Source organism: Artibeus jamaicensis, unplaced genomic scaffold, assembly GCF_021234435.1.
Source record: "Artibeus jamaicensis isolate MK-2021 breed Jamaican fruit bat unplaced genomic scaffold, CSHL_Jam_final contig_471, whole genome shotgun sequence".
NCBI lineage: Eukaryota > Metazoa > Chordata > Mammalia > Chiroptera > Phyllostomidae > Artibeus > Artibeus jamaicensis.
Window position 1 is genome coordinate 2,671,526 of NW_026521850.1, and position 22,625 is coordinate 2,694,150.

The 22,625-nt window shown below is 64.2% G+C and overlaps 1 protein-coding gene across 4 annotated transcripts; it reads left to right on the forward strand.

Annotated features, from left to right (window-relative positions):
* Positions 1–1,512: 1,512 nt before the first annotated feature.
* On the forward strand, positions 1,513–20,991 carry RALGDS (ral guanine nucleotide dissociation stimulator). Of its 4 annotated transcripts, XM_037127728.2 has the most exons (19): positions 1,513–1,790; positions 9,384–9,494; positions 10,331–10,524; positions 11,051–11,149; positions 11,652–11,830; positions 12,034–12,440; positions 13,085–13,300; positions 13,596–13,699; positions 14,044–14,128; positions 14,527–14,595; positions 14,941–15,027; positions 15,525–15,557; positions 15,862–15,983; positions 16,188–16,283; positions 16,559–16,760; positions 16,908–17,150; positions 18,216–18,330; positions 19,953–20,053; positions 20,304–20,991. In XM_037127728.2, the coding sequence occupies exons 1-19, from the start codon at positions 1,608–1,610 to the stop codon at positions 20,307–20,309; spliced, it is 2,652 nt and encodes an 883-aa protein (XP_036983623.2). In that variant the 5' UTR covers positions 1,513–1,607; the 3' UTR covers positions 20,310–20,991. The 4 variants fall into 4 exon arrangements, with proteins under 4 accessions (XP_036983623.2, XP_036983620.2, XP_036983621.2 ...); XM_037127725.2 differs by having other exon boundaries at positions 19,953–20,991; XM_037127726.2 differs by having other exon boundaries at positions 11,054–11,149; positions 19,953–20,991.
* Positions 20,992–22,625: the final 1,634 nt, after the last annotated feature.

Consider the following 22,625-nt stretch of genomic DNA (forward strand, 5'->3'; position numbering starts at 1 on the left):
CATGTTGAGTGCGTCCCTCTGGTCCCTGTTATTCCCCCAAACGGGGTTACGTGTGGAGGCCTGGTTGGGTTTGCGTCCGGTTTGGAGCAGGAACACCTCTGTGTCTTCCGTCAGGCGGCAGGCACAAGGGGTCTGAGTCCCCTCTGTTTTGGGCTGGCCCCGCCCTTGGTAAGGGATCTACCCCAGATTAGGGGAGTAGGGATTATAAGGGACAGCGCCCTGTGAATCGCAGCCCCTGTCACTAACAGTGAGGACAGCCTTGTAACCGCGGTTTCTGTAAACAGGCTCCTATAGAATCGCACATCCTCCCCTTGGATTGCCACCGAGGGCGAATTCCTAACGGTGGGGTTGCCGACTCAAGGGGCACAGCGTTCTTTAACATCTGAAATAGAAACCGACAAATTGTTTCCTAACAACCCCTCCCCACCCCTGCCACAGCCCCCGGCCACCAGGTGGGCACGCAGGTGGGTGGGAGCTTGCTGGGGCCCCACTCTCCGGGAACACCTGAGGCTTGGCGTGTGTTGGGTGCACAACACCTGCTTGTGGCCTGTGCGGAGCGGTCCTGCCCTCTCATGTTACAGGCGGGAAACTGAGGCCCGATGGCAGGGGACCAGTCTGGGCACTGGCAGGGCTGCTGATAGTGGTCACGGGCCTCGGCAAGGGTTGAGGCCTGAGGCCCCAGCATGGGGTTAGGTGTGTGTTCGCTCGTCTACCTGCAGACTCCCTTGGCCCTGTCGTTCACCTCCAGGATCCTTCTTTCCTCCCCACTGGTTTCTCGAAAGACTAGAAGGCTCTTTCCTAGCCCTCCTTCCTCCCGAGCCCTCAGCAGCCTCACTTCTACCCTCACCTGTGCCTGAGGCCTTGAGGACACAAGCCACCAGTGGCCGCAGCTGACCAGGCCAGTGGCAGGTGCTCCAGCGTGTGTCCTTCCCGACCCCTCACACTCTAAAGCCTCTATCCCTCAACCCCCGTGAGGCCTGCTCTTGGTCCTCCCCTCTCCTCCCTGACAGCCCTTCCTCAGCGTGGCCCCTCTCCCCCCACCCCTCCACCACTCAGGCCTCCCCAATGCACTCCTGTGTACACCAGAGACATGGCCAGGGTTGCAAGATTCAGGAGCCCACAGTGAGGCTCAGGCACCAGTGGAGCGCTGTCCATCGGCCACCCAGTGGGATCCTCTCCGATGAAGAAACTGAGGCTCAGAGAGGTTAAGCAACTTTTCCAAGGCCACAGAGCGGGGGAGGGGCTTAACTGGAATTCGTGGGAGGCGGCACTGACTTCAGGGCCTCTTGACCGTACATCAGCAGGTCCACAAGTCAAACACCTACACAACACACGCTGCACGAGCGCATGCACCCACACGAGCTACCTAACCGCGGTGTCCACGGTCCCCTTCTCCGAAGGACGCAAACAGCCAGCTGGCGCGCGCGCGCGCACTCAGCGCCCTCGGCCTCTCCAGCCCCGCCCCTCCGCCCGCAGGCCCGGCCCCTGGGCTGACCTCAGCGGGGCGGCGCGGCGGGCACAGAGCGCAGGCAGCGCCGAGCCGCGCGGGCCTGTGCCGCCCCGGGTCCCGCGGCTCGGCCGGCCGCCCGCGCCGCTGCGAGCCGTCCATGGTACAGCGCATGTGGACCGAGGCGGCCGGGCCTGGGGCCGGCGCCGAGACGCTGTTTCCGGGCTCCCGGCGGAGCCGCAGCGTGTGGGACGCGGTGCGCCTGGAGGTGGGCGGCCCCGACAGCTGCCCGGTGGTGCTGCACAGCTTCACACAGCTAGACCCTGACCTGCCGCGCTTGGAGGTGGGTGAGCCGAGCCGGGGTGGCCCGCCCCGTGGCCCAGCGAAGGGGGGTGGGGGCCCAGAGCTCTGATCGGTCCGGAAGGAGGGTCCTTCTGCAGCGGTCCCCCCCCCCCCCCCCCCGCTGCTCTAACCCCCAGGCAGCAAGGTGGACAGGGTGGGAGCAGGCCACCAGGGTAGCCGGCCTGGCTGTTTAGGAACCAGAACCGGCAGCCCTGCCCCACTCCCCGCCCCAATGCCTTCCCTCACTGTGCCCAGGTGTGCCAGCCACGTGCCCCTGCAGTCCAGGTAGACCTGTTTCCGCGGGCTGTCACTGTCTGCTTACGTCTTCCCAACAGCCAGGGCTGGGCCCTGCTCCACCTGTGCTGCCAGCCCTGGCTTGCACAGGCCTGGCTCCGCAATCCGTATTGAACTGGTGGTTAGGGGATCAAACTCCTGGGCCCCTCCGGGCTGGTTTGGGACCACAGTGGCCTTCCAGACCTTCCACCCTTGGGGTCGGAAGTACATCTGATGTTCAGGGCTGCTTGTGGGGGGGATGGGGGAAGGGTCAGGTGGAGAGAAAGCAGGCCTCCCACCTTGGAGGCTGTGTGTCCAGGCAGGGAGGTTGGGACAAGGCCCTCTCATTCCCAGAGGGGTGGCTGACTCCTTTCTACTTGATTAGAAAATATTCCGACACCATGAATTGGTGAGGGTTGGGGAGGATTCAGAAGAGGAGATACAGGCCCTTTACCGATAGAGGCCAGGGTATCAAGGGGAGGATCGAGACTCTTGTTTCTGGTGTGCTCGGTGCAGTGGGGTTCAGCAGGTTATGGGGTCATGCAGGTGGTGGGCTGGCACCCTCCTCCACCTGTCCGACTGTGCACCTGACCACTGGAGCAGAGAGAGTGGATCTGGGGATGACCCCCTCGCCCTGCTCTTCCTGGGCGTGGGGCCTGGACCAAGGCCAGCCCTGGGCTGAGGGGTTCCGCACATCAAGACCAAGCCAGAGCCTTACGAATGAAGTTCCTGAGCCTCCGTGCTGGTTGGGGCCCCCTTGGCATCCAGCACCCCTCCTTACTCTAGGCCCCAGTGTGCTGTGAGCTCGGGCCGTTCGCGGCCTGGGTCTTGTGCCCTGGTGCATCTCCAGCACGGAGACGGCCTGGACACGTCCATATTTGCTCAAGGATAAAGCGTGTCTCTGTGCCCGGGGCACGGAGTGGGGAGCTCTGGGTGGGGGAACCCCAGGCCTGGGCGGCCTTTCCCTCCCGAGCTTGCTGTTGTTCTGGGACCCTCAGCCACCCAGAGCTTTGGTTTTCATTGGCGACTGGAGCAGGACCCCTGGAGGCCTGAGCACTCATCCGACTTTCATTAGGTCTGGCAGCCGGTCTGGCTTTGTGTGCCGAGAGGGTCCGCCCTTGCGCTCGCAGGGGACCCTCGGACAGGCAGGTTCCTGGCCAGGGTGGGGCTCATGGCTTCCCTGCCTCCCTCTCTGTCCCTGTGCATCCCTGAGGACTCAAGGGAGAGGCAGATCTGAGCCCGACCCTTGCCCAGGGGTTGGCCTTCTCTCCGCCTCCCCTCCCCCATCTCTGATCCCTCACCCCCTCCCTCCCTCCTGATGCTGCTCTGCTGGGGGGTGGGGGAGAAGCTCAGCACCAGATCCAGGCCATGGTCACTGTTTAGAATCAAAGGGGAAGCTTCTGGCTGGGGCAGGAAAACCAGGGTCCTGGCAGAAGACGAGGCCACTGCCGGAAACCAAACACAATGACCATTTACCATAGGCCGGTGGAGGGGGCGGGGAAGTCCCTGTCCCTCCTGCCAACAGCTCCCCCACCCCCATCCTGGGGCTGATTTCCTGGTCACTGTAGTGTGCCAGAGCCCTGCTTGTGGTCCCTGTCCTCTCTGGAAACCACCAGGCAGTTTCTGCCTTTCCTCCCCTGCCCCCCATTTCCCCACCAAGCCAACACCCAGTCCTTCCCTCTCCAGGCTGCCAGATGTCCTCACACATCTGGGCGTCCGCCCACTGGTCATCTTGATTCTAAGCCAAGCCACCACTGACCCAGCTTGGCCTGTGTGGTTCTGTGCTCTCTGGGGGTCTCCTGGCCCTCATGCCCGCCTCTGGGCAGGCCGCTGCCCCAGCCGGGCAGACAGATGCAGACAGACACTGCCATCCAGAGCAGGTGCCAGCCCTGCTCCATGGGGACCCGGAGCCCCAAGGAGAGAAGTCCCAGATCTGAACGTACGCACAACCAAGGAGGACGCAGGCACGGCTGGAACCTGGCCGGGTTCGCTGCTGGGCACTTGCGGTGCACGAGAGACCAGAGGGGTCAGAGAAGGATCGTGGTTCAGGCAATTTTTAGTTGGAGCGTGGGGGCCCTGGAACAAGGGCCAGGTGGCCCAGAAGCCCCCTCGTCGTGTGAGGGGTAGGGACACTTGTAGGCCAGAGGAAGGCCTAGAGCCTTGGGCCAGAGCTCACACGGGAGAGCTCCCAGGAAGGAGCAGACCCACACTGGACCCCAAAGGTTTAGAATGGCTCCTGGAGCCAGCGCATTGTGGGATGCACTGTACCAAGTGCCTGCAGGCGTCCCGTCCTTTTTCGTTCAGGACTAAACAGTCCATTTAACAGGTGGAGTGACTGAGGCACTGGAGGTTAATTAGGTTGTCCAGCCCCTCTCAGGTAGCAAGGGCAGGGGCAGGGAGGTCAGTCCTGGGAGATGCTGCGTCGCTCTCGGGCAGGGCTGGGGGCCCATCCTCCACCGGGAACTTGGGTGAATCTAGGCCCTGTCTTCACCGGAGACAATTTGCCACCAGCCTCTGGGCCAGCCAGGGGGCAGTTTTGGGAGGCTGCACCAGGCAGTTGAGGCCTGGTTCCCAGGGGCTGCTGGCTGGTGGCCCAGATGGCTCCCACGGCCTGGCATCGTGCTGTGGCCACCCTGTCCCAGGCTCAGGCCTCCAGCCTCCAAAGCCCGGAAACGCTGCGTTCCTGGACACGCAGCTGCAGTGAAGCGACTCCCCAGTCCGATGGCGTCTGAGGATCTAGGCAGTGAGCGGCCGGAGCGGGACGGGGCTAGGCGAGCAGGGTGGGGGCACCCCGAGTGCTCGAGGGCTGCCTTTGGGGCATCTGGGTGTGGGCGTGGCTCTGGCTGTTTCCTCCCCTCTCCAGGGAAGCTCGGGCTGCTTGCTCGGCCAGCTCTGCAGTCACGCCCTGATGCTGTTCTTTTTGACCCGCGGGGCAGGGGCGAGTGTGCCGGTCCGGAGCTTGGGCCCTGCGGTGCCGGCTGGGCCCCGCTCCCTGGACCTGCACCCTGAGCCTCGTTTCCTTGTCTGTAAAATGGACTATGTGCCGGTTCCTCTGCTTAGGGTGAGGGCCAAGCTAGACAGGCGGCTTGACACACAGTCCCTGTCATGCCTGGCACAGCGTCAGAGCTGGACACCAGTGGCTGCCCTGGTCGTGTTTCCTGGCCGGGTTCCAGGGAAAGCCCACTCCCCGGGCTCCGGGTCAGCATGGCATTCCCCGGGTCTGGTCCTTGCAGCTGACCTCGGGGCCCATGGACGTCCCCTCTCAGTAGAGAGACCTAGGTCTGAGGGGGCTGGGCCGGGCCACCCACACCTGGCCGTGTGACCCAAGGGAGTCCTTCCTGTCACTGGACTCCGTTCTGAGGCTGCGACGGTGGCAGCCACCTGTGGAGTGAGGCCTGGGTGTGGCTCCTGAAGACCTGAGAGTCAGAGGCCAGGGTTCAAGTCCCTGCCCCAGCTGCTACTTCCTGGCTCCCGTCCGGGGCAGAGTCCCCACCCAGCTCCTTCCCTGTCCATGAGGTGAGCTGTTGGGAGGACCAGGCATGGTGAGTGCCACCTTCACTGGACGCTGGCCCGTGGTGTTGCTGTTGGCACCGGACCTTCAGCCTCGTCCTATACGCCCGAGGGACCAGGCTGGCCTTGTCCCCTCGCAGACCTGGCCCCTGGGGGCCAGTCACCCCTCCCCACCTGAGGCACATTTACATAGCTGGGCTCAGGCTGCTGGGAGAAGGTTCTGGGGGAGATGGGTCAGCCTCGTTGGGGCCTCAGTACAACCTCCAAACCCCAGTTTCTGGGGTCCCTGGGCTTCCTGGCCATCCTGAAAACTGACATCTTGAGCGGCCCCCAGCCAGGACTGCCTCTGCGGCGACCAGGAGTGTGGCCCACCCTCGCCCAGGGCCTACCTCGAGCCCCAGCCCGGGCCCTGTCTATGCCCTGGGGCTCAGTACAGGACACCCAGCTGCCATCCAGCTGGGACACACGTTCAGCATTTTCACTCGCCCTGTCCTGCGCTTGTGGTCTAGAGATGAACCAGGACTTGACCTTGAAAAATCCTGGTTCTCCTCTCAGGCTGGACATTGTCTGCTTGATCACCCCCTGGGCCTCAGCCTCCCCCTCTGGATAATGGGTGCATGGTTTTGGGGTTCGGCCGGTCCTGGGTGTCGGGGGTGCCTGAGAGCCGAGTGGCCCGCTTTGATCTGTCTTGAGTCCGAGCTCCCGCATTTGAACAAAAGGCTAAAAAACGTCTGAAAGCTTCAGTGGGTCCCCTCAGGAGGAACCAGTCTGGAGCCTCTGGTCACTCACAGGAACGGCGCATCTTTGCGGGCGCGGAGAGCTGACCGGATGGGAGGCGCGCTGTCCATATGCACGGCCGTGAGCCACCTTCCGGGAATGATGGCAGGGCTGGGGAAGGGCCCAGCACCGTCTGTGCCCCCCCCACCCTGGTGAGCCCCTCATTCTACCCTGAGGGTACTGGGGCGTGGCCAGCGATCAGCTGGGGACACAGCATCCTGCTGGTCTGCCACCCCAAGAAGGCTGATCACATTAAGGTGACACATTAAGGTGCCCCACAGGCCATTTCTTCTTCTCATTTCCCGGGCTCCAGCTGTACCCTGAGGGACAGGAGGGTGTGGGACGCTCTGAGGGCCTGTTTCCCAAGGCTTCTGCTCCCCAGGGCCTGGGGGCACCCCACCCCCCTGACTCCACTTGGTGGAGGTGTGTCAGGCAGTGGTGCGGACTGCTGGCCCTGGGGACATCGGGAGTGTCTGCTTTGGTCCCCCTGAGGACGGATCACCCCCATGGCAGTCTGTTCCCCTAACAGTTCAGGGCCACCCTCAGGACATCTGTTTGTGAGGCCAGTCCCCTCCTTCCCACTCCCCCAAGGGCCCCTAGTGTTCTTGGGGGCCTGGTGCAGCCCCCCGGGCTGTTGTTCCTGCCCCCGGGCAGCCAGCTCTACAGACGAGGTGGCCCAGGGTCATCTGCGGGTCCCAGCACCCTGCCCTGCCTGCCCAGCAGGTCCTGGGGCCAGTGACCAGGCTGTGGCCTAGGCTGCTTTCCTTCCCTGTCCCCGGCAAGGGGGTGAGCTCAGGGGCAGATGCCCCGCCCCCCTCTGCCCAGGACCCGGGGACCCGGGGACTCGCTGCAGAGCCGCCCTTCTGCTGGCTCTCAGTCGATGGCTCCATGGCGCCTGTACTCAGGGGTCTGGCTTCGTCCTGCCGCTGCTGCAGGAGGGGGACGGGGAGGACAGGCTTGGCTCCGCTCCGGCTAGAGCAGCTCCCCATCTGTGTGACAGGGCAGTGACTCCCCCAGCCTGGCTCTTGTGGCGCAGCCTCCCGCCCTGCCCCCCAACCGGCTGGCAGAGGGGGCCCCTCCGGGGTGGGGGAAGGGCTCAGGGATCACATGACACCCAACAGGGCCAGCCAGCTGCTCGCAGCCAGGGAGGCCCACGGCTCTGTGAGCCGCTGTCTGGACCTGAGGCCCTGGCCCCACCCGAGGGTTCTCCTGGCCAGGAAGGGCTCTGTCCAGCAGGCCTGGATGGAGGCCCCTGGGAGCCAGGTGCTGTGTGGGCTCCCAAGGGGTTCAAGTCCAGTGCCCTCTGGCGGGCACGTCCTGCACTGGGCTGCCCACTGCTGCCAGGAGTCCGGGCGCGGGGTGCTGTTTGGCTCCCAGCGGGGCCAGATGTGACTGAAACCCCCAGGAGGGGCCAGGGCTCTGGGACCTTTGAGGAGACGTGGGGGTGGCCAGGGCCCGGCTGGGGTGGGGGTGGCAGGCCTCTGAGGCCCTTGTCTGTCACCACCCCCTCCCAGGGGCTCTTCTAAGCAGGGAGGGCGTGTTAGGTGGGGACAGGGGTGGGGGGGACGGACAGTGCGCATCTGTTTCTGTTTTTCTGCTTTGGGAGGAGGAATTTCCCTCCTCGGTGGAAGGGCTGGCCCCCCTGGGTGTGGGCTGCGAGGGTGCGGGTGGGGGCGCTGCTCCGGTGGGGGGGGGGGTTGGATCTGCGGTGGGATCCCTGCTGACTTCCAAGAAGTGGCTGGCGCGCTCCCTGGAGGTGGCAGTGGTGTGAGGTCCTGTGTGGCCACAGTGGCTTTCCCGTTGGGACGCTGCCAGGAGCCGGAGGGCGGCCTTGGGTCAGAGGAAGCGGACCTTGGAGGACGGCTCACGAGCCTCCAGCGCACAGGCCCCTGACCCGGGGGTGCTGGCATCGCGGGTGACAGTCCGGGATGCTGCGGCTGGTCCCTGCCCAGGGCCCCCACTGAGGCCACGGGCCCCGGGGCTGCCTGTGGAGCCCAGGCTGAGTCAGCACGTCTCATGGGTTGCGGGCGGGGGCCCTCTGAGCTCCCAGTCCCTCCCTGAGCTCTCGGAGGTTGATGCCTCCACTCCCAGGACCCCCACCGCTGCAGGGCCCCCTTCCCCGGACAGGGCTAGCTGGGACAGGGTTGAGAAGCCCAGCCCAGCAGTGACCAGGGGGCCTTGTGGGAGCCTTGATGACAGCCCCGGGCCAGCCTGCCCGGCAGGATGGGGCTGCTGCCTCCTGAAAGAAAGGAGGGCCTTTGCTCTCTGCCCGGCGTCCAGTGCTGGTCAGGTGACTTCTCTTCCCGGCCCAGCCAAAGAGTCCCATGGCCTGGGGTTTGATGGAGCCCCAGCCACCAGCCTGCACGTCAGCACTGTCCCCTTTCTCACTCTGTCCCCACGCACGTGATGACAGACGGGGAACTCCTCTCTTGCCCAAGAAGGCACAAGGCTATGAATGAGCAGAAGGGGAAGGAAGTGGCCTCGGATGTGGCCTGGAGGGTCCCCACACCTGCCCCAGAGCCGTGACGCTGACTCCAGGGCTGGGCCGGGAGGGGCTGCCACCCCTGCGGGGTCAGCGGGGGGCGGGGGCGGGCAGGCTGGGCAGAGGAGGGACGGAGGTGGGGTCCCACGTCCTGGGTGCGGTGGGCCTTGTTGGGGCGTGGGGTCCGCCGCTCCCCTGCCGTGTCACGTGACTTTGGACTGGTCGCTCCTCATCTGCAGAGTGACCAAGTCACCGTACTCGTGTTGGGGGCCCCCTGGGCAGGAGCAGGCTGTTGCACTGGGAGCCTGGCAGCCTGGTCCGGTTCACACCGGCTGGCGGCCTGCAGGGTGGGAGGGGAGGGCCCCGGGCAGCGCCCCTCACCCTGCTGTGTGTCCTGTCTGCAAGCTGACATCTGGGTTTGTTCCCGGTGGGGGTCTGTGCGGCCGCTGCTCTGGATCGTGTCTGGGGGTCAGAGGTGGCAGGGGCGCCCCTGCAGCATCGGCCGGCGGGGCCCTGACCTGCCCGCCCGGCGGCCGGGCCCTGTCTCTGCAGAGCTCCACGCAGGAGATCGGAGAGGAGCTGGTCAACGGGGTCGTCTACTCTGTCTCGCTGCGCAAGGTGCAGGTGCACCAGGGTGCCACCAAGGGCCAGCGCTGGCTGGGGGTGAGTGTGGGGGGCCACCACGGCCCTGGGCTCGCTCCCACTGGCTTTCCCTCCTGGGCCCCACTGTCCCGCCCCGGGCTTGGCCGAGTGCAGTCACTGTCCCTGCAGTGTGAACATCAGAAAGGGCACTTTGACGCTCTTCTGCCATCACGTTGGTCTGGGAGTCTTTTTGCATTGGGCCCCAGTTTTTCTTGTTTCACTCCTGCCCCCTCGCTGTGCCTGGGGCCATCAGCCCCTCAGCCTGTCTTCCCCTTCTCTGAGCCGCAACATCACCCCACTTTGTAGGAAGGGCTGTTTTCACCCCGAAAGGGCAGGGGCTCAGGTTAGTACATACACTTCCCTGTAACTCGCTCTCACGGAGCACGGCCCCGGGGCCCCTCCAGGTCAGAGCCGAGGTCTGGCGGCCCAGAAGGGAGCCAGCTCCCTCAGCAGCTCCACCATCCGGGGCCGCGCAACTTGCTTTCTGTCTGTGGCATTTCCACAGAGCTGCCCTGGAGGTCCCGTGTGTCCCCACGTGCCACCCCTCCCACTCCTGGTAGGCTGTTTTCTCATCTCCCCCGTCTTTCCCGTGGCTGTTCTGCCAGGGCTCACGGGTAATTCTTGCTCTCACCCAGGCAGGTGCTGCCTTCCTCGGCCAGCTGAGGAGTTAGTATTTTTCATCACCCCCCACCTCCAATTCTACTTTTACGTATGAGTGCTGGGGACACTTGTGTCCCCCCTCTTGCCAGAAGTCACTGAGCACTTGGGAGTTCGTCTGAGCTCCAGCCCCACCCCTGCACCTCCGGTGGTCCCCGCTGCTGCCGCTGACCACCTGTCCCTCCTTCGTCCCACCCCAGTGTGAAAATGAGTCGGCCCTGAACCTGTACGAGACCTGCAAGGTGCGGACGGTGAAGGCGGGCACGCTGGAGAAGCTGGTGGAGCACCTGGTGCCCGCCTTCGAGGGCAGCGACCTCTCCTACGTCACCATCTTCCTGTGCACCTACCGGGCCTTCACCACCACCCAGCAGGTCCTGGACCTGCTCTTCAAAAGGTGAGCGCCCCGCCCGCCGCCTGCTGTGCCTCTTGGGAGTATCGCTGCCCCTCTCTGAGCCTCGGCTTGCTCCGGTGAAAACTGGATGCTGAGAGGACGGACCCCCAGGGTGGTCGGGACGGCGGGCAGTGGGGCTGTCCGCGCCTGTGCTGGTCCTTACGTCCGACTTCCCCACCCAAGCAGCTCCGTCTCCAGCCTCACTGCCCTGTGCCCGTGGGCGCCACGGTCTTCCTGTCTGAATGGAGGGCCCAGGTCCTCCCCGTGGGGGTCCACTCCATGAGAGGCCAGGGCAGGGACTCCGGGGGGCTGCCTGGGGGGCCCGGACCCGCTCCCATGTCAGCAAGGTGCCACTTGGGATTCACCCCTCCCCCAGACGTACTTCGTGAAGCCCCCTGTGTGCAGGCACTTTCTGGGCCTATGACAGAATTCCGTGAGAAAAGCAGGCAAACGACCCTGCCCTCCAGGGCCTCCAACCTAATGGGGGGCAGTGGGGGGAGGGGCTCCCCAGTAACACCAGACGTCGCAGCAGGTACGGTAGATGTGACGCCCTCACGGCCTCCTCTAGATACGGATGCATCCTCCCGTACCCCCACGAGGACGGTGGGCCCCAGGACCAGCTGAGAAAGTGAGTGGGCCTCTCGTCTGGCGGGAGGGCCTCCTGGCCCCGCGGGGGACGTTTGGGGGCTGAGGCTGCGGGGTTGGGGTAAACTGCTGCCCCACACAGCTTGTGACCCCAGAATAGTGTCAGAGGGAAGACTAGGGTCCGGGAGGCTGGGCGGGACACGGTGCCTGCCCCTCCTCCCTCCCGCCTTCCTGCGGCACCTACTGTGTGCCACTCTGTGCAGTAAACAGGAGGATGCTCCAGGGGGAGGGGCTGGGGACAGATAGGAGGGTGTCAGACTTTCCGGGGGCAGGAGAGGGTCACCCCATGGATGCAGGCCTCCTTCCCCCAGAGGTGACCGGCTCCTGCCTGCTCACCAGGCCTGCCCCTTGCATGGACGGCCCAAGGCAGGGGGCAGGGGGTCCTGGCCTCTGGGAGGGCAGAGGTGGGCGTGGCCCAGGGAGGGCCACATGGAGGGAGAGGCCAGGCCTCTGACTGCTGCCGCCCCACGCACCCCCCCCCCCAGTGCCATCTCCTCCATCCTGGGCGCTTGGCTGGACCAGTACTCCGAGGACTTCTGCCAGCCCCCCGACTTCCCCTGCCTCCGGCAGCTGGCAGCCTACGTGCAGCTCAACATGCCTGGCTCCGACCTGGAACGCCGCGCACACCTCCTCCTGGCTCAGCTAGAGCAGGCAGAGCTGGAGGGTGAGGAGCCAGGGGTGGTGGGTGCCTGGGGAGGGACCAGTGCTGGGCACACAGTGGGGGCTCCAGAGGCTAACATGGCCAGGAGCAAAGACTGGCCTCAGACCCTCACATGGTGGCCCACAGGTGGGGAAGATGTGAAAGCAGTGGTGTGATTTTTTGTCTTGGAAAAGCAGAGGTGTTGCTGAACTTTTCTCCTCTTGCAGCTCTATCGCCAACTCCAGCTCCAGAGCCAGCGCCGGTGCCAGCTCTAGCGCCCAGTCCCATGCCAGAGCTAGAGCCAGCTCTAACACCAGCTTTAGCGCTCAGTCCAACACCAGCTCTAGCGCCCAGTCCAGTATTGGTTTCAGGGCAAGAGCTAGTCTTGGCTTCAGAGCTTGAGCCGGATCTCAAACCAGCTCCAGAGCGAGAGCCAATGCCAGCACTGGCTCCAACACCCACTCCAGAGCTGGAGGCAGCTCTGTTGAGAACTCTAGAGCTAGGGCCAGCTCCAGCACCAGAGCCTTCCTGGCCTTCGCCTGTGGCTGCAGAGAATGGGCTGAGCGAGGAGAAGCCTCACCTCTTGGCGTTCCCTCCGGACCTGGTGGCAGAACAGTTTACCCTGATGGATGCGGTGAGTGACGCTGCTCAGCAGGTGGGCAGAGAAGGCACACCTTCCCCTGGCACCGCTGCCCAGCCCTACCTTTCCTGGTCCAGAGCCAATGTCCTGGCCCAAATCCCAGCCCCTAGCATTACAGACCGAGTGATCTGGGCAAGCTTCTTAACCCTGAGGCCTCGATTCCCCTGTGGACTATGGAGCTGAGACCCCACCCCCACCCCGTCCTCTGCACAGATGAGGTGGAAGAGTAGACAGGTGAGGAGCTCCCGAGGTGCAGCCGGCTCCAGCAGGTACCTGCCCCCATCTGCCTAGGAGGCCTCACCAGCCTCGGCACTTGGCACCGGATGAGCACCTGACTATGTGGCAGACACCAGACCAACCCCTAGTTGTAGACCCACAGAGTGGACACGCCTCTGGACAGGCACAGACAGCTGTGACGGGGCTCGGGGCGCCGCTCGGTCCGTGCAGGTGGAAGCCACGTCCCAGTGCTCAGAGTTAGTGAGGGCGGGCAGGAAACCGAGCCGAGACCCCCAAGAGCCTCAGTCCCCGTCCGCAGTCTCCAGAGCTCCCTCTGACCAGGGCCCCCTGGACGGTAGGAGACTGAGCGTGCTGAGCTGGGGTGCGGCAGAGCTGGCGGGTGACGCTCATCTGCCCCCCAGGAGCTGTTCAAGAAGGTGGTGCCCTACCACTGCCTGGGGTCCATCTGGTCCCAGCGTGACAAGAAGGGCAAGGAGCACCTGGCTCCCACCGTCCGTGCCACTGTCACCCAGTTCAACAGTGTGGCCAACTGCGTCATCACCACCTGCCTCGGCGACCGCAGTGCCACGGCCAGGGACAGGGCCAGGGTGGTGGAACACTGGATCGAGGTGGCCAGGGTACGCCTCGGGGGACCGGGAAACCCCGTTGCCGCCCTCATCCACTCTCGGGCCCCTGTTTCAGGGACTCGATGACCCCGACTCGCACACCCCTCCTTAGGCACTCGCTTCCTCCTCCCTCCCTTTCTGGCCGGGGCTCAGGTCCTCCAGTCCCTGCAGTGCAGCTCTCGGGGCTTGGGGCCCAGGTCCCTTTGGGGGCTCCCCGGGCATCTTTCTGGTCTGCCGAGGGGCTGGCACTGGAGCAGGTGGGTGCCCCAGCGCCCCCCTCACGGCTGCGCCCCTCCCCCCCTGCCAGGAGTGCCGAGCGCTCAAGAACTTCTCGTCTCTGTACGCCATCCTCTCCGCCCTGCAGAGCAACGCCGTCCACCGGCTGAAGAAGACGTGGGAAGAAGTTTCCAGGTGGGCGGGCCTCTCCGTAGGAGCTCCACGGTGCACCAGGTCCCCCCACAGGGCATGGGGCTGTCCCCTTGGGGGCCAGCTTCCTGCCAGGGTACACGGGGTCCTACGTGCCCATCGGCCTCAGGCCGACAGTTCCACCTCAGTACTCGGTTACTGAGCCACAGGAAGTCAAAACTGGCCACATCAGAGCCACTCAGTAGAAATGCACGGGGACCAGGTGGCCAACATGAGGGATACCTCCCCAGGCCCACAGAGCCCTAGGGCCCAGTGGGACCACCAGCCCCGGCAATTGGGGCCTTTGGGATCAAATGGATCTGCACTGACTCCCCCCACCACACCCCCAGGGACAGCTTGCGGGTGTTTCAGAAGCTGTCGGAGATTTTCTCAGATGACAACAACTACTCACTGAGCCGAGAGTTGCTCATCAAGGTATGGGGTGCGGGGAGCTTCTCAGCGGGTTTCTTTGGAAACTTACAGGCCTGTCTTGTCTGGACCTTGGGGAGAGAAGGACCTGTTTGTGGGTGGCCCCAGGAACGGGATGGGGCGTGTAGGCTTTCCCAGAAGGGGCGGGTGAGCGGGCAGGGTCAGGTCTCTTGCTTCTGTGCTGTCCCTTCCCGCTGGCACCCAGCGTCCTCCGGGTGGCGGTGGAGGGTGCCAGGGGTAGGAATCCCTTCCTTCCCAGACCAGCCCAGGGGTGGCCCTGCAGGGCATGCCCAGGAGCCAAGTCCCAGAGGGGATGTCCAGGCGTGGGTGCAAATGACCAGACAGATCTGGGTGCAAAGGGCAAAGGGAGAAGTCCTCACTGACCCTGCCCTCTGCCCTGGTAGGAGGGGACCTCCAAGTTTGCCACCCTGGAGATGAACCCCAAGAGGGCCCAGAAACGGCCAAAGGAGACGGTGAGCCTGCCCGAGGCCCGGGAGAGGCAGGGGTTGGCCCCCTCTGAGCCCCGACCCACAGGTGTCCCTGGGGGACTAGTTAGAGCCACCAGGGCAAGGGCCTGGAAGAGGAGGGTGCAGGGATTTAGGGGTGGGGAGGGCCTGAGACCATATAATCTTGGGGATTGACCAAATACCAGGCCTGGAAGGTGACCAGAGGGACTTTGGGGTCCAGAGACAGGGAGAGGTTGGTGCCCAGAGATCCACAGGTTACTCCCAGCAGGAGGCCCGGCGCCTGCCGGGGCCCAGGGGTTTCCAGGGGAGTGGCCACGGACCCACTTATCCCCTCCCACCCCGACACCACAGGGTGTCATCCAGGGCACCATCCCCTACCTGGGCACGTTCCTCACGGACCTGGTGATGCTGGACACCGCCATGAAGGACTACCTGTATGTGAGTAAGCCGCGGGCCGGGGGGCTGGGGGCGGCCGGGCTGGGCCGGGCCCCGAGCCCCGGAAGGAGCACACCCCTCACTGAGCCCTGAGCTCCCCACGTGGCACACCTCATCTCATGAGGGCCCTGGGCTTCTGTGTGTGGGGGCACCTGCCCTTCTTACCAGTGGGTGACCAGCTTGCCCTCTGGCTGGTGGGCTCAGAACTGCAGGAGAGTTTAGGAGAGCTCCCTCCTTGGGCGGTACCCATGGGCAGGAAGCCGGACCCTCTAGGGTCAGGTGTCTGGTGGTCAAGCAGGGCCTTCTTGCCCCAAGGCCTCAGTCTCCCCACCTCTCAAGAGGGTTGGGCAAAAAGGTACCCCAGCACCCACCCAAGGTCCAAGCCTGTGGGCATAGTCTGCCCCCTCGTGGGTGCTGCTGGTAATGCAGCCTGGAGGGGGTGCCAGGTCACCATGGGCAAGGAGACATTTTCTGATGGGCTTTGGCTCTCTGCCTTCCAGGGGAGGCTGATCAACTTCGAGAAGAGGAGGAAGGTGAGTGGCCACAGCTCTTGCCTTGGGGGTGGAAATCAGAGGTACCCCCTGGGTAGAACATTCTTGACTCTGTCCCCATTCCTTATCTGTGGGTGGGGAGAGTTGGGCACAGAATAGGGGGAACCTCTCCCAGGGCAGGGTGGGGGTGGGGTTGAGAACCAAGGTCCATTTCCTGGGGAAGGACTGTGTGAACCCAGCTCTGAGGGTCTGGTCAGGCCTGGGGAGGGCAGAGGAGGGGACCCAGAGCCGCCCAGCCGCCACCCCACTCGGGCCATTGCTGTCCTGCCCTTCCCTCTGGCCCCAGGAGTTTGAAGTGATCGCCCAGATCAAGCTGCTCCAGTCGGCTTGCAACAACTACAGCATCGAGCCCGAGGAGCAGTTCGGGGCCTGGTTCCGCGCCACACAGCGGCTCAGCGAGACCCAGAGGTGAGGCCGGGGCGGGAATCAGACATGTCACCAGCGAGCTGTCCCCAGAGCCAGTTCCAGAGGCTGTGCCGTGGGCGGGAGATGAACACTTGACCCTGTTGCCTGGCAAGATGGCCGGGTGTCCAGACTCCAGCCGCCGGCAGGCGCTGCGGGGGAGACCTCGTGTGGCTCCTGCTGACCCGCAGCCGCCACTCTGCCCTGCAGCTACAACCTGTCCTGTGAGCTGGAGCCCCCCTCCGAGTCAGCCAGCAACACCCTGAAGGCCAAGAAGAACACAGCCATTGTGAAGCGCTGGAGCGAGTAGGTGCCGTGTGCGGCGGGGGGGCCCTCGGGGCAGAGGGGGGCCAGCAGCTGCCACTGAGGTCTCAGCCTCTCCGCTGACCAGCCCACTGACCAGGGGCATCGCCTCACCTGGCTGGGCCTCAGTTTCCTCCTCTGAAACGGGGTGACGCTAAAGGATGTTAGGTGACTGGCTGAGCACTCAGCCCAGTGCCTGGAGCAGAGTGTGGGGGAGGGGTGCCGGGAGGATGCCCCCCAGGGGAGGCCTCCCCCAAGTAACCCAGCCTTTTCTCCAGCCGCCAGGCCCCCAGCACAGAGCTGAATACCAGCGGCAGCTCGCATTCCAAGTCCTGTGACCAACTCAGGTGTGGCCCCTACCTCAGCGGCGGGGACGTCGCCGACGCACTCAGCGTGCACTCAGCGGGCTCCTCCAGCTCCGACGTGGAGGAGATCAACATGAGCTTCGTCCCGGAATCCCCCGACGGCCAGGAGAAGAAGGTGACCGCCCCTTCCGCACAGCCCTTCACGGTCCCTCCCTTCCGGTTCCCCCTGCACACCCACAAATGGGGCGGCGATGCCCCAGCTCCCAAAGAGAGCCCTTTGGAACCCCGACCTGGGGCTTCTGCTGACAAGGCCCCCCCACAGTTCTGGGAGTCGGCCTCGCAGTCGTCGCCCGAGACCTCCGGCATCAGCTCGGCCTCCAGCAGCGCCTCCTCCTCCTCGGCCTCCACCACGCCCGTGGCCGGCACCCGCACCCACAAGCGCTCCGTCTCAGGGGTCAGCAGCTGCAGCGTCTCGCTGCCGCTCTACAACCAGCAGGTGGGCGACTGCTGCATCATCCGGGTCAGCCTGGACGTGGACAACGGCAACATGTACAAGAGCATCCTGGTGAGCGGGCCGGGAGGCGTCCCCGCGGGGCCCCGCCTGGCAGGCCACGAGCAGGGGCTGGTCTCCCTGTGTCCTCCCGCCCTCCCGAGGCGGCCGACCAGAGGGTCTGGTCAGGAGGGACGGGGGAGGAGACGTCAGCTGAGGGCAGTAGGTACAGGTCCCGTCACAGCCAGGAAGGACGTCACTGGTGACGCCCCGGAGGGCAGTGTCCCAAGGTGGGGGTGTGCTGGGGGTTAGCAGGCAGCAGGCAGGCCCGGGGTGAAGGAGCAGGGGTCAGGGCTGAGAGTCGGGGTCACAGAAGTGTCAGAAGGAAACAGGAGCCACTGGAGGTGGGGGCAGAGGAGGACAGTGGTGACCTGTGACTTCAGTCTCCTGAGGGGATGGGCTGGTGGTGCTGGGAGATTCGGGCAAGTGGGGCAGGAGGTGGCCGTGGGGGCGGCCAGTGGTGTCAGACACTGCGTGACACTGAAGGCCGGGGTCCAGCCGGCGGGATTGGGCCCTGGGGGTGGAACGGACCCTCCCCATCCTGCAGAAGTGGGCTTCAGAGGAGCCCTTGCTGCCCCCATCCCCACCGCACCCCACAACTGGGTCAGGTGCCCGGTGACACCCGTGTGACCCTGTGTCTGAGACTCACCTGCACTCTGGCCTTTGGGGTGGAGGCTGCAGCAGGGGTCTGCCTGTGCCCACCATGCCGGCAGCCTGCAGCCCGGGTGGGCCTGGCGTGTGGTGGCCCCTGGGCACCCTGTGGCTGCCACCCCGGGGCCGTCTGTTCCTCAGACTCCCTGTTACAGAAGCTGCAGGGGCAGGCGGTCCCCCACATGGTATGGGAGGAGGTGGCAGGCTTGTGGGGGAAGGGGTATAAGGAACAATTGGGAAAGGCCCCTCATCGTTGCAAGGAGACCCCCTTGGAGGACAGGAGAGGAGGTCTCTCCTGTCCCACAGACCCAGCATCCGGCCGGAGGCTGTGACCCTGACTGAGGCGGCTCCATGGGTCCCTGGCCATCCCATTCCCAGGGAGCCCCTCTGGGATCCTTACCCTGATGGCCTGTCCCCATCCGGATCCAGGTGACCAGCCAAGATAAGGCCCCAGCTGTCATCCGAAAGGCCCTGGACAAACACCACTTGGAAGAGGGCGAGCCGGAGCATTACGAGCTGGTGCAGGTTATCTCGGATGAGCGGAGTAAGCTGGGGCTGGGGGGTGGGCCGGGGGTGGGCCCGGGGGTGAAGGGACCACAACTTACCCTGACCGCAGCCCCAGAACACAGGCCTGCAGGGGAGGAGCCGGCTCTGCCCACACTGGCCCGCTCCGGGGCAGCCCCCTTGCCTGGGTCGTGGCCCCAGGTCAGAGCTGCAGTGAAAAGGCTTTTCTTCTGGGGGCAAAGCAGCCTGGTGGCCAAGCCCACCCGTCAAGGGGGTGCTTTCTGGCTAGGACAGGAGACTGACTGCAGGGGACTGAATATCAGGTGGGTTAAAAGCCACGTGCATAGGCCACCGTCTCAGCCCGTCCCAGCCGCTGTGACAGACCCACAGACTGAGAGCTTATGAGCAACAGAAACATGTCCCTCCCAGTTCCGGAAGCTGGGGGCCGGGCGAGGTCGGACAAGGGCCGGCTTCCGGGCTGCAGCCTGCTGACTTCTGGCGCTGTCCTCACATGGGGAGGGGTGGCTCCCTGGGGTCGCTCAGAAGAACGCTTAGTCCCATTCACAGGGGACCCTCAGGAACTCACCGCCTCCCCAAAGCCCTAACTCCGGATCCCTTGGAAGTCAGGGTGTCAGCGGGAATCCCGAGGGGACACAGGCATTCAGCCCGTGGCAGGGGGCCTTGGGGGCAGCGCAGCATTCTAAGCCCTGGGGAAGGGAGAGAGCATCTGAGTGCAGACTCGGGGCGGCCATGCTCCCCTCCCACGCAGGAAATTAAGGGGCCGGTTCGTTGTGGAAGCAGGCAGGGGCGGGCAGGTCGGTGGTCGTGAGCGCAGGAGACACAGTGTGTTCTCGTACTAATTACGGTGGTGTTTCCCACACCGGGGTTGTACGTGGTTGTACGTCCTCCTTTGCCTTGAGCTCATCACCCGCTCCCCGCCTCAGCCCCAGACAGTTGGTAATGCCCCCTCGATCCCTCGAGGTCGGTTCCTTAATCCCTTCTCACCTCCTTGCACCACCTTGGTGAGGGGGCGGGGCGGGCGCAACCCTTGTTATGGACAAGGAGTAGAGGGGCATGGACAGGTTCAGGGCCCAGAGCAGAGGCGTCAGACTCGTTGTCACCGGGGGCCACATCAGCCTCGTGGAGGCCTTCACAGAGCTGAACGCAATGTCAAGACCCTGTAAATGTAACTCCTCCTTCACAGTCAAGCGAGTGCTTGGGGCTGCTGCCAGGTGGAGACAAGGTGGAGGCCCATTTGGCCCGCAGGCCTTGTGCTTGCCACCTGTGGCTTAGGATAAGTGCCACAGGCTGAAACGGGCCCAGATTCCAGCCCGGAAGGGGGCAGGGCAGGCTCCAGGCCAGAGGGGACAGGTGGGGTGCCGGAGCAGAGTGCGAGGACCTGCAATGCCTGGTGCCCAGGCGACACACAGGGCTGCCTGTCCCTGGGCTCAGAGCTCTTGTCCTGAGCGGGGCAGGACCCAGGGGAGGTGGTCAGGGCTCTAAGAACCTCGGGCCAGTGTCACTGAGATGGGTCCTTCGTGGTCCCGGAGTTGGGGCAGGGGTCTTGGTCTCCGGCCAAGGATCCGTCCTGGGGCCCTCACGTGGTGAGGCAGCGCCCTGCGGGGTCTCACACTGACCATCCCTCCACCCTGCCCTGCCCAGAGCTGAAGATCCCTGACAACGCCAACGTGTTCTACGCCATGAACTCCGCTGCCAACTACGACTTCGTCCTAAAGAAACGGACCTTCACCAAGGGGGCAAAGGTCAGGCACGGGGCCAGCTCCACCCTCCCCCGCATGAAGCAGAAGGGACTCAAGATTGCCAAGGGCATCTTCTAGCGGGTCCCTCGGGCTGGCCCAGCCACAGGCCTGCCCTTTCCAGGATCGGGCTGGCCGAGCAGTGAGCCAGTCACAGACGACAGTGGCACCAGCCAGGCAGGCGCCTTCCAGGGCCCTGCCTGCCAGCCCAGGCCACCCCGACTCCGGTTTCACCCTGGACCTCTCTCACTGCCAGGATTGACGCCTGCCCGTCCACAGGCTGACCTGGCCTCCCGTGGACCACTTGCCGCCTTAGGTGCCTTCTGCTCTCTGGACCCAGAGGACTTGCCGACTTTGCCAAGGAGTGCTGCCAAGGGGCATGGAGCCCTGCCCGCCACTGGGCACGCTCTCACTACACCTCCCTCACACCCGCCCAGGTGTGGGTCACTGCCACTCGTGCCCACGGGCACTCCGGGGCGCCCGCTCACCTGCTGGGCCCGACCACTGCAGCTCTCTCCTCACAGCCACGGGCACCGGCCGTGCCACTGCCAGGTCCCGGCCCTCCACCACCACTCCAGCCTTCCTCAGGCCGCACCAAAGATTCCATCGTCAGGGCCAGCTGAGAGGGAGCCCGCAGCCCACCCCGGCCCGCCCCAGGAGAGGAGAGGCCCTCCTCACGGACCCCTCTCTGCTCGGTGCACGAGGGCAGTCTTGGCCGGGGCCGTCAACGTCACGTCTCAGGACACTGCAGGTGCCACTCAGCACCGCGCCCTGGGCTTCAGGAGACTGAGACCGCACAGGACGGGGTCTGTGGGAAAGGAGGACTGGGGGGGGCATTGAGTATTTGTATAAAAGGCAAAAACCATGTTTACCAGTTGGGGAGGGGCAATATTTATTTGTTGTAAATAGAAAATGCTAGACTTGAATATTATATTAAAATCCTGTTTCTACTATAGCCTGGGAGAGGCCCGTTCCTTTCACTTCCCCCGCCGATTCAAAGGCCCTGCCGACGCGCACCGTCCGTGTTCGGCTCAGACGTGGCGGAGTCTCTGCCGGGAGGCGGGTGGGGCAGCGCCCCGGTCTCTGGCTCCCGAGGGCGCGCCCAGTCCCACGTCCACGGCGTGCACGTCGACCTGAGTGTCATTCACTTGGGCAGCGAGCTGAGACAGGACGCGCAGGACCCCTGGGAGTAGAGGTCAAGGTGCCTTCACAGGGGGGCACGCAGAGACCACCTCTGCAAGTCAGAAAGCAACGCTGGGGGCAGAAACTGGTGGAGTGAGGAGCTCCGGGGGTCAGTCTCTCCATGGAAACGACCATGAAGCCGGGGCGGGGGGGATTTACCAGAATCATCAGACCTGGGGCTCTGGAACCTCATCAGATGCAACAGCAGGGGTGGCTGCATGGGGGGCCGTGCTGCTGAACTTGAACAGGCAAGGAAGTCTCTGCCAGGTCACACGCTGCTGACAGGGACCTGGGGACAGAGACCAGGGGCCACACACACACAACAAGAAATGCAGGCTTTGCAAAAATCATTTGGAGGAGTTTCTATAGAAACAGGGCCGCCTCCCTCAACCGGCCACAGAAAGACACGTGAGGATGGGGAGAAGCGGCTCTCCGGATTCCAGTGTTAACACTCAGTGCCTGGTTCTCAACCAATCACAGCACAGGAAATGGGCCGGTTCCCGGAGGACACCACCCCAGACGTTGAGATGCTGCGCCGTGGTCCGGCCGCAGGGACCCCAGGCGTGGCGTTACGATAGATGGTAGAGAAATAAAAGGGGTGCTGAGAGCGCGGGGTGCCATCATCGACAGCACATGTTGGCGTGCCGTCCAGCCACCGGAGATGTGGAGTTCTGATCCACGCTGCTACAACGATGGGCCCCGAACGTGGGATTCCACGTAGAAGAAATATCTAGAACAGGACAACTGATGGAGACAGGACGTTGACTAGATTGGCGGTGGCAGGGGCGGCACTGCCGAATGGGCACGAAGTTTCTGGCTGGGTGGTGAAAATTTTGGGCCCAGTAATGGTGGTGGCACCATACTGTGGGTGCTGATAGTGTCCCTAAATTGCGCTCTTAAAAAGTTAAGTTAGCATGTCATGTGTTGTGTATATTTCCCCCCGAATTTTATTTATTTATTTTTTAGATTTTATTTATTTATCTTTAGAGGGGAAGGGAAGGAGAGAGGGAGAGAAACATCAATGTATGGTTGCCTTTCGTGCATCCCCTGCTGGGAACTGGCCTGCAGGGAACCTGCCTGCAACCCTGGCATGTGCCCTGACTGGGAATTGAACCGCGATTGTCTGGTTCGCAGGCCCGCACTCAAACCACTGAGCTACACCAGCCAGGGCTCCCCCCGAATTTTAAATAATAACAGTTGCAAGGACCCACTCCTGACCCAGGACATGGCTGCCTTTCAGGGGAGGCGGAGGCCAGGGTTTCCGCTGGTCCTGGGGTTGCTCTTGACCTCCAATGAGGAGTCCAGATTTCAGTCACGTTATCTCCCACGGTCCGAAAGGGTGGCTGGGCCGGGCCCTTGGAGCCCGCAGCATCCTGGGACGGCGGCGTCCTTGGTC

What these genes read in the sequence shown, in the direction of transcription:
- RALGDS (XM_037127725.2), top strand. Translation starts at nt 1,608, where the DNA reads ATGGTACAGCGCATGTGGACCGAGGCGGCCGGGCCTGGGGCCGGCGCC. An exon ending in CTGACCTGCCGCGCTTGGAG is followed by an intron (nt 1,791 to 9,383) that starts GTGGGTGAGCCG and finishes CTGTCTCTGCAG; the next exon opens with AGCTCCACGCAGGAGATCGG. An exon ending in AGTTTACCCTGATGGATGCG is followed by an intron (nt 12,441 to 13,084) that starts GTGAGTGACGCT and finishes TCTGCCCCCCAG; the next exon opens with GAGCTGTTCAAGAAGGTGGT.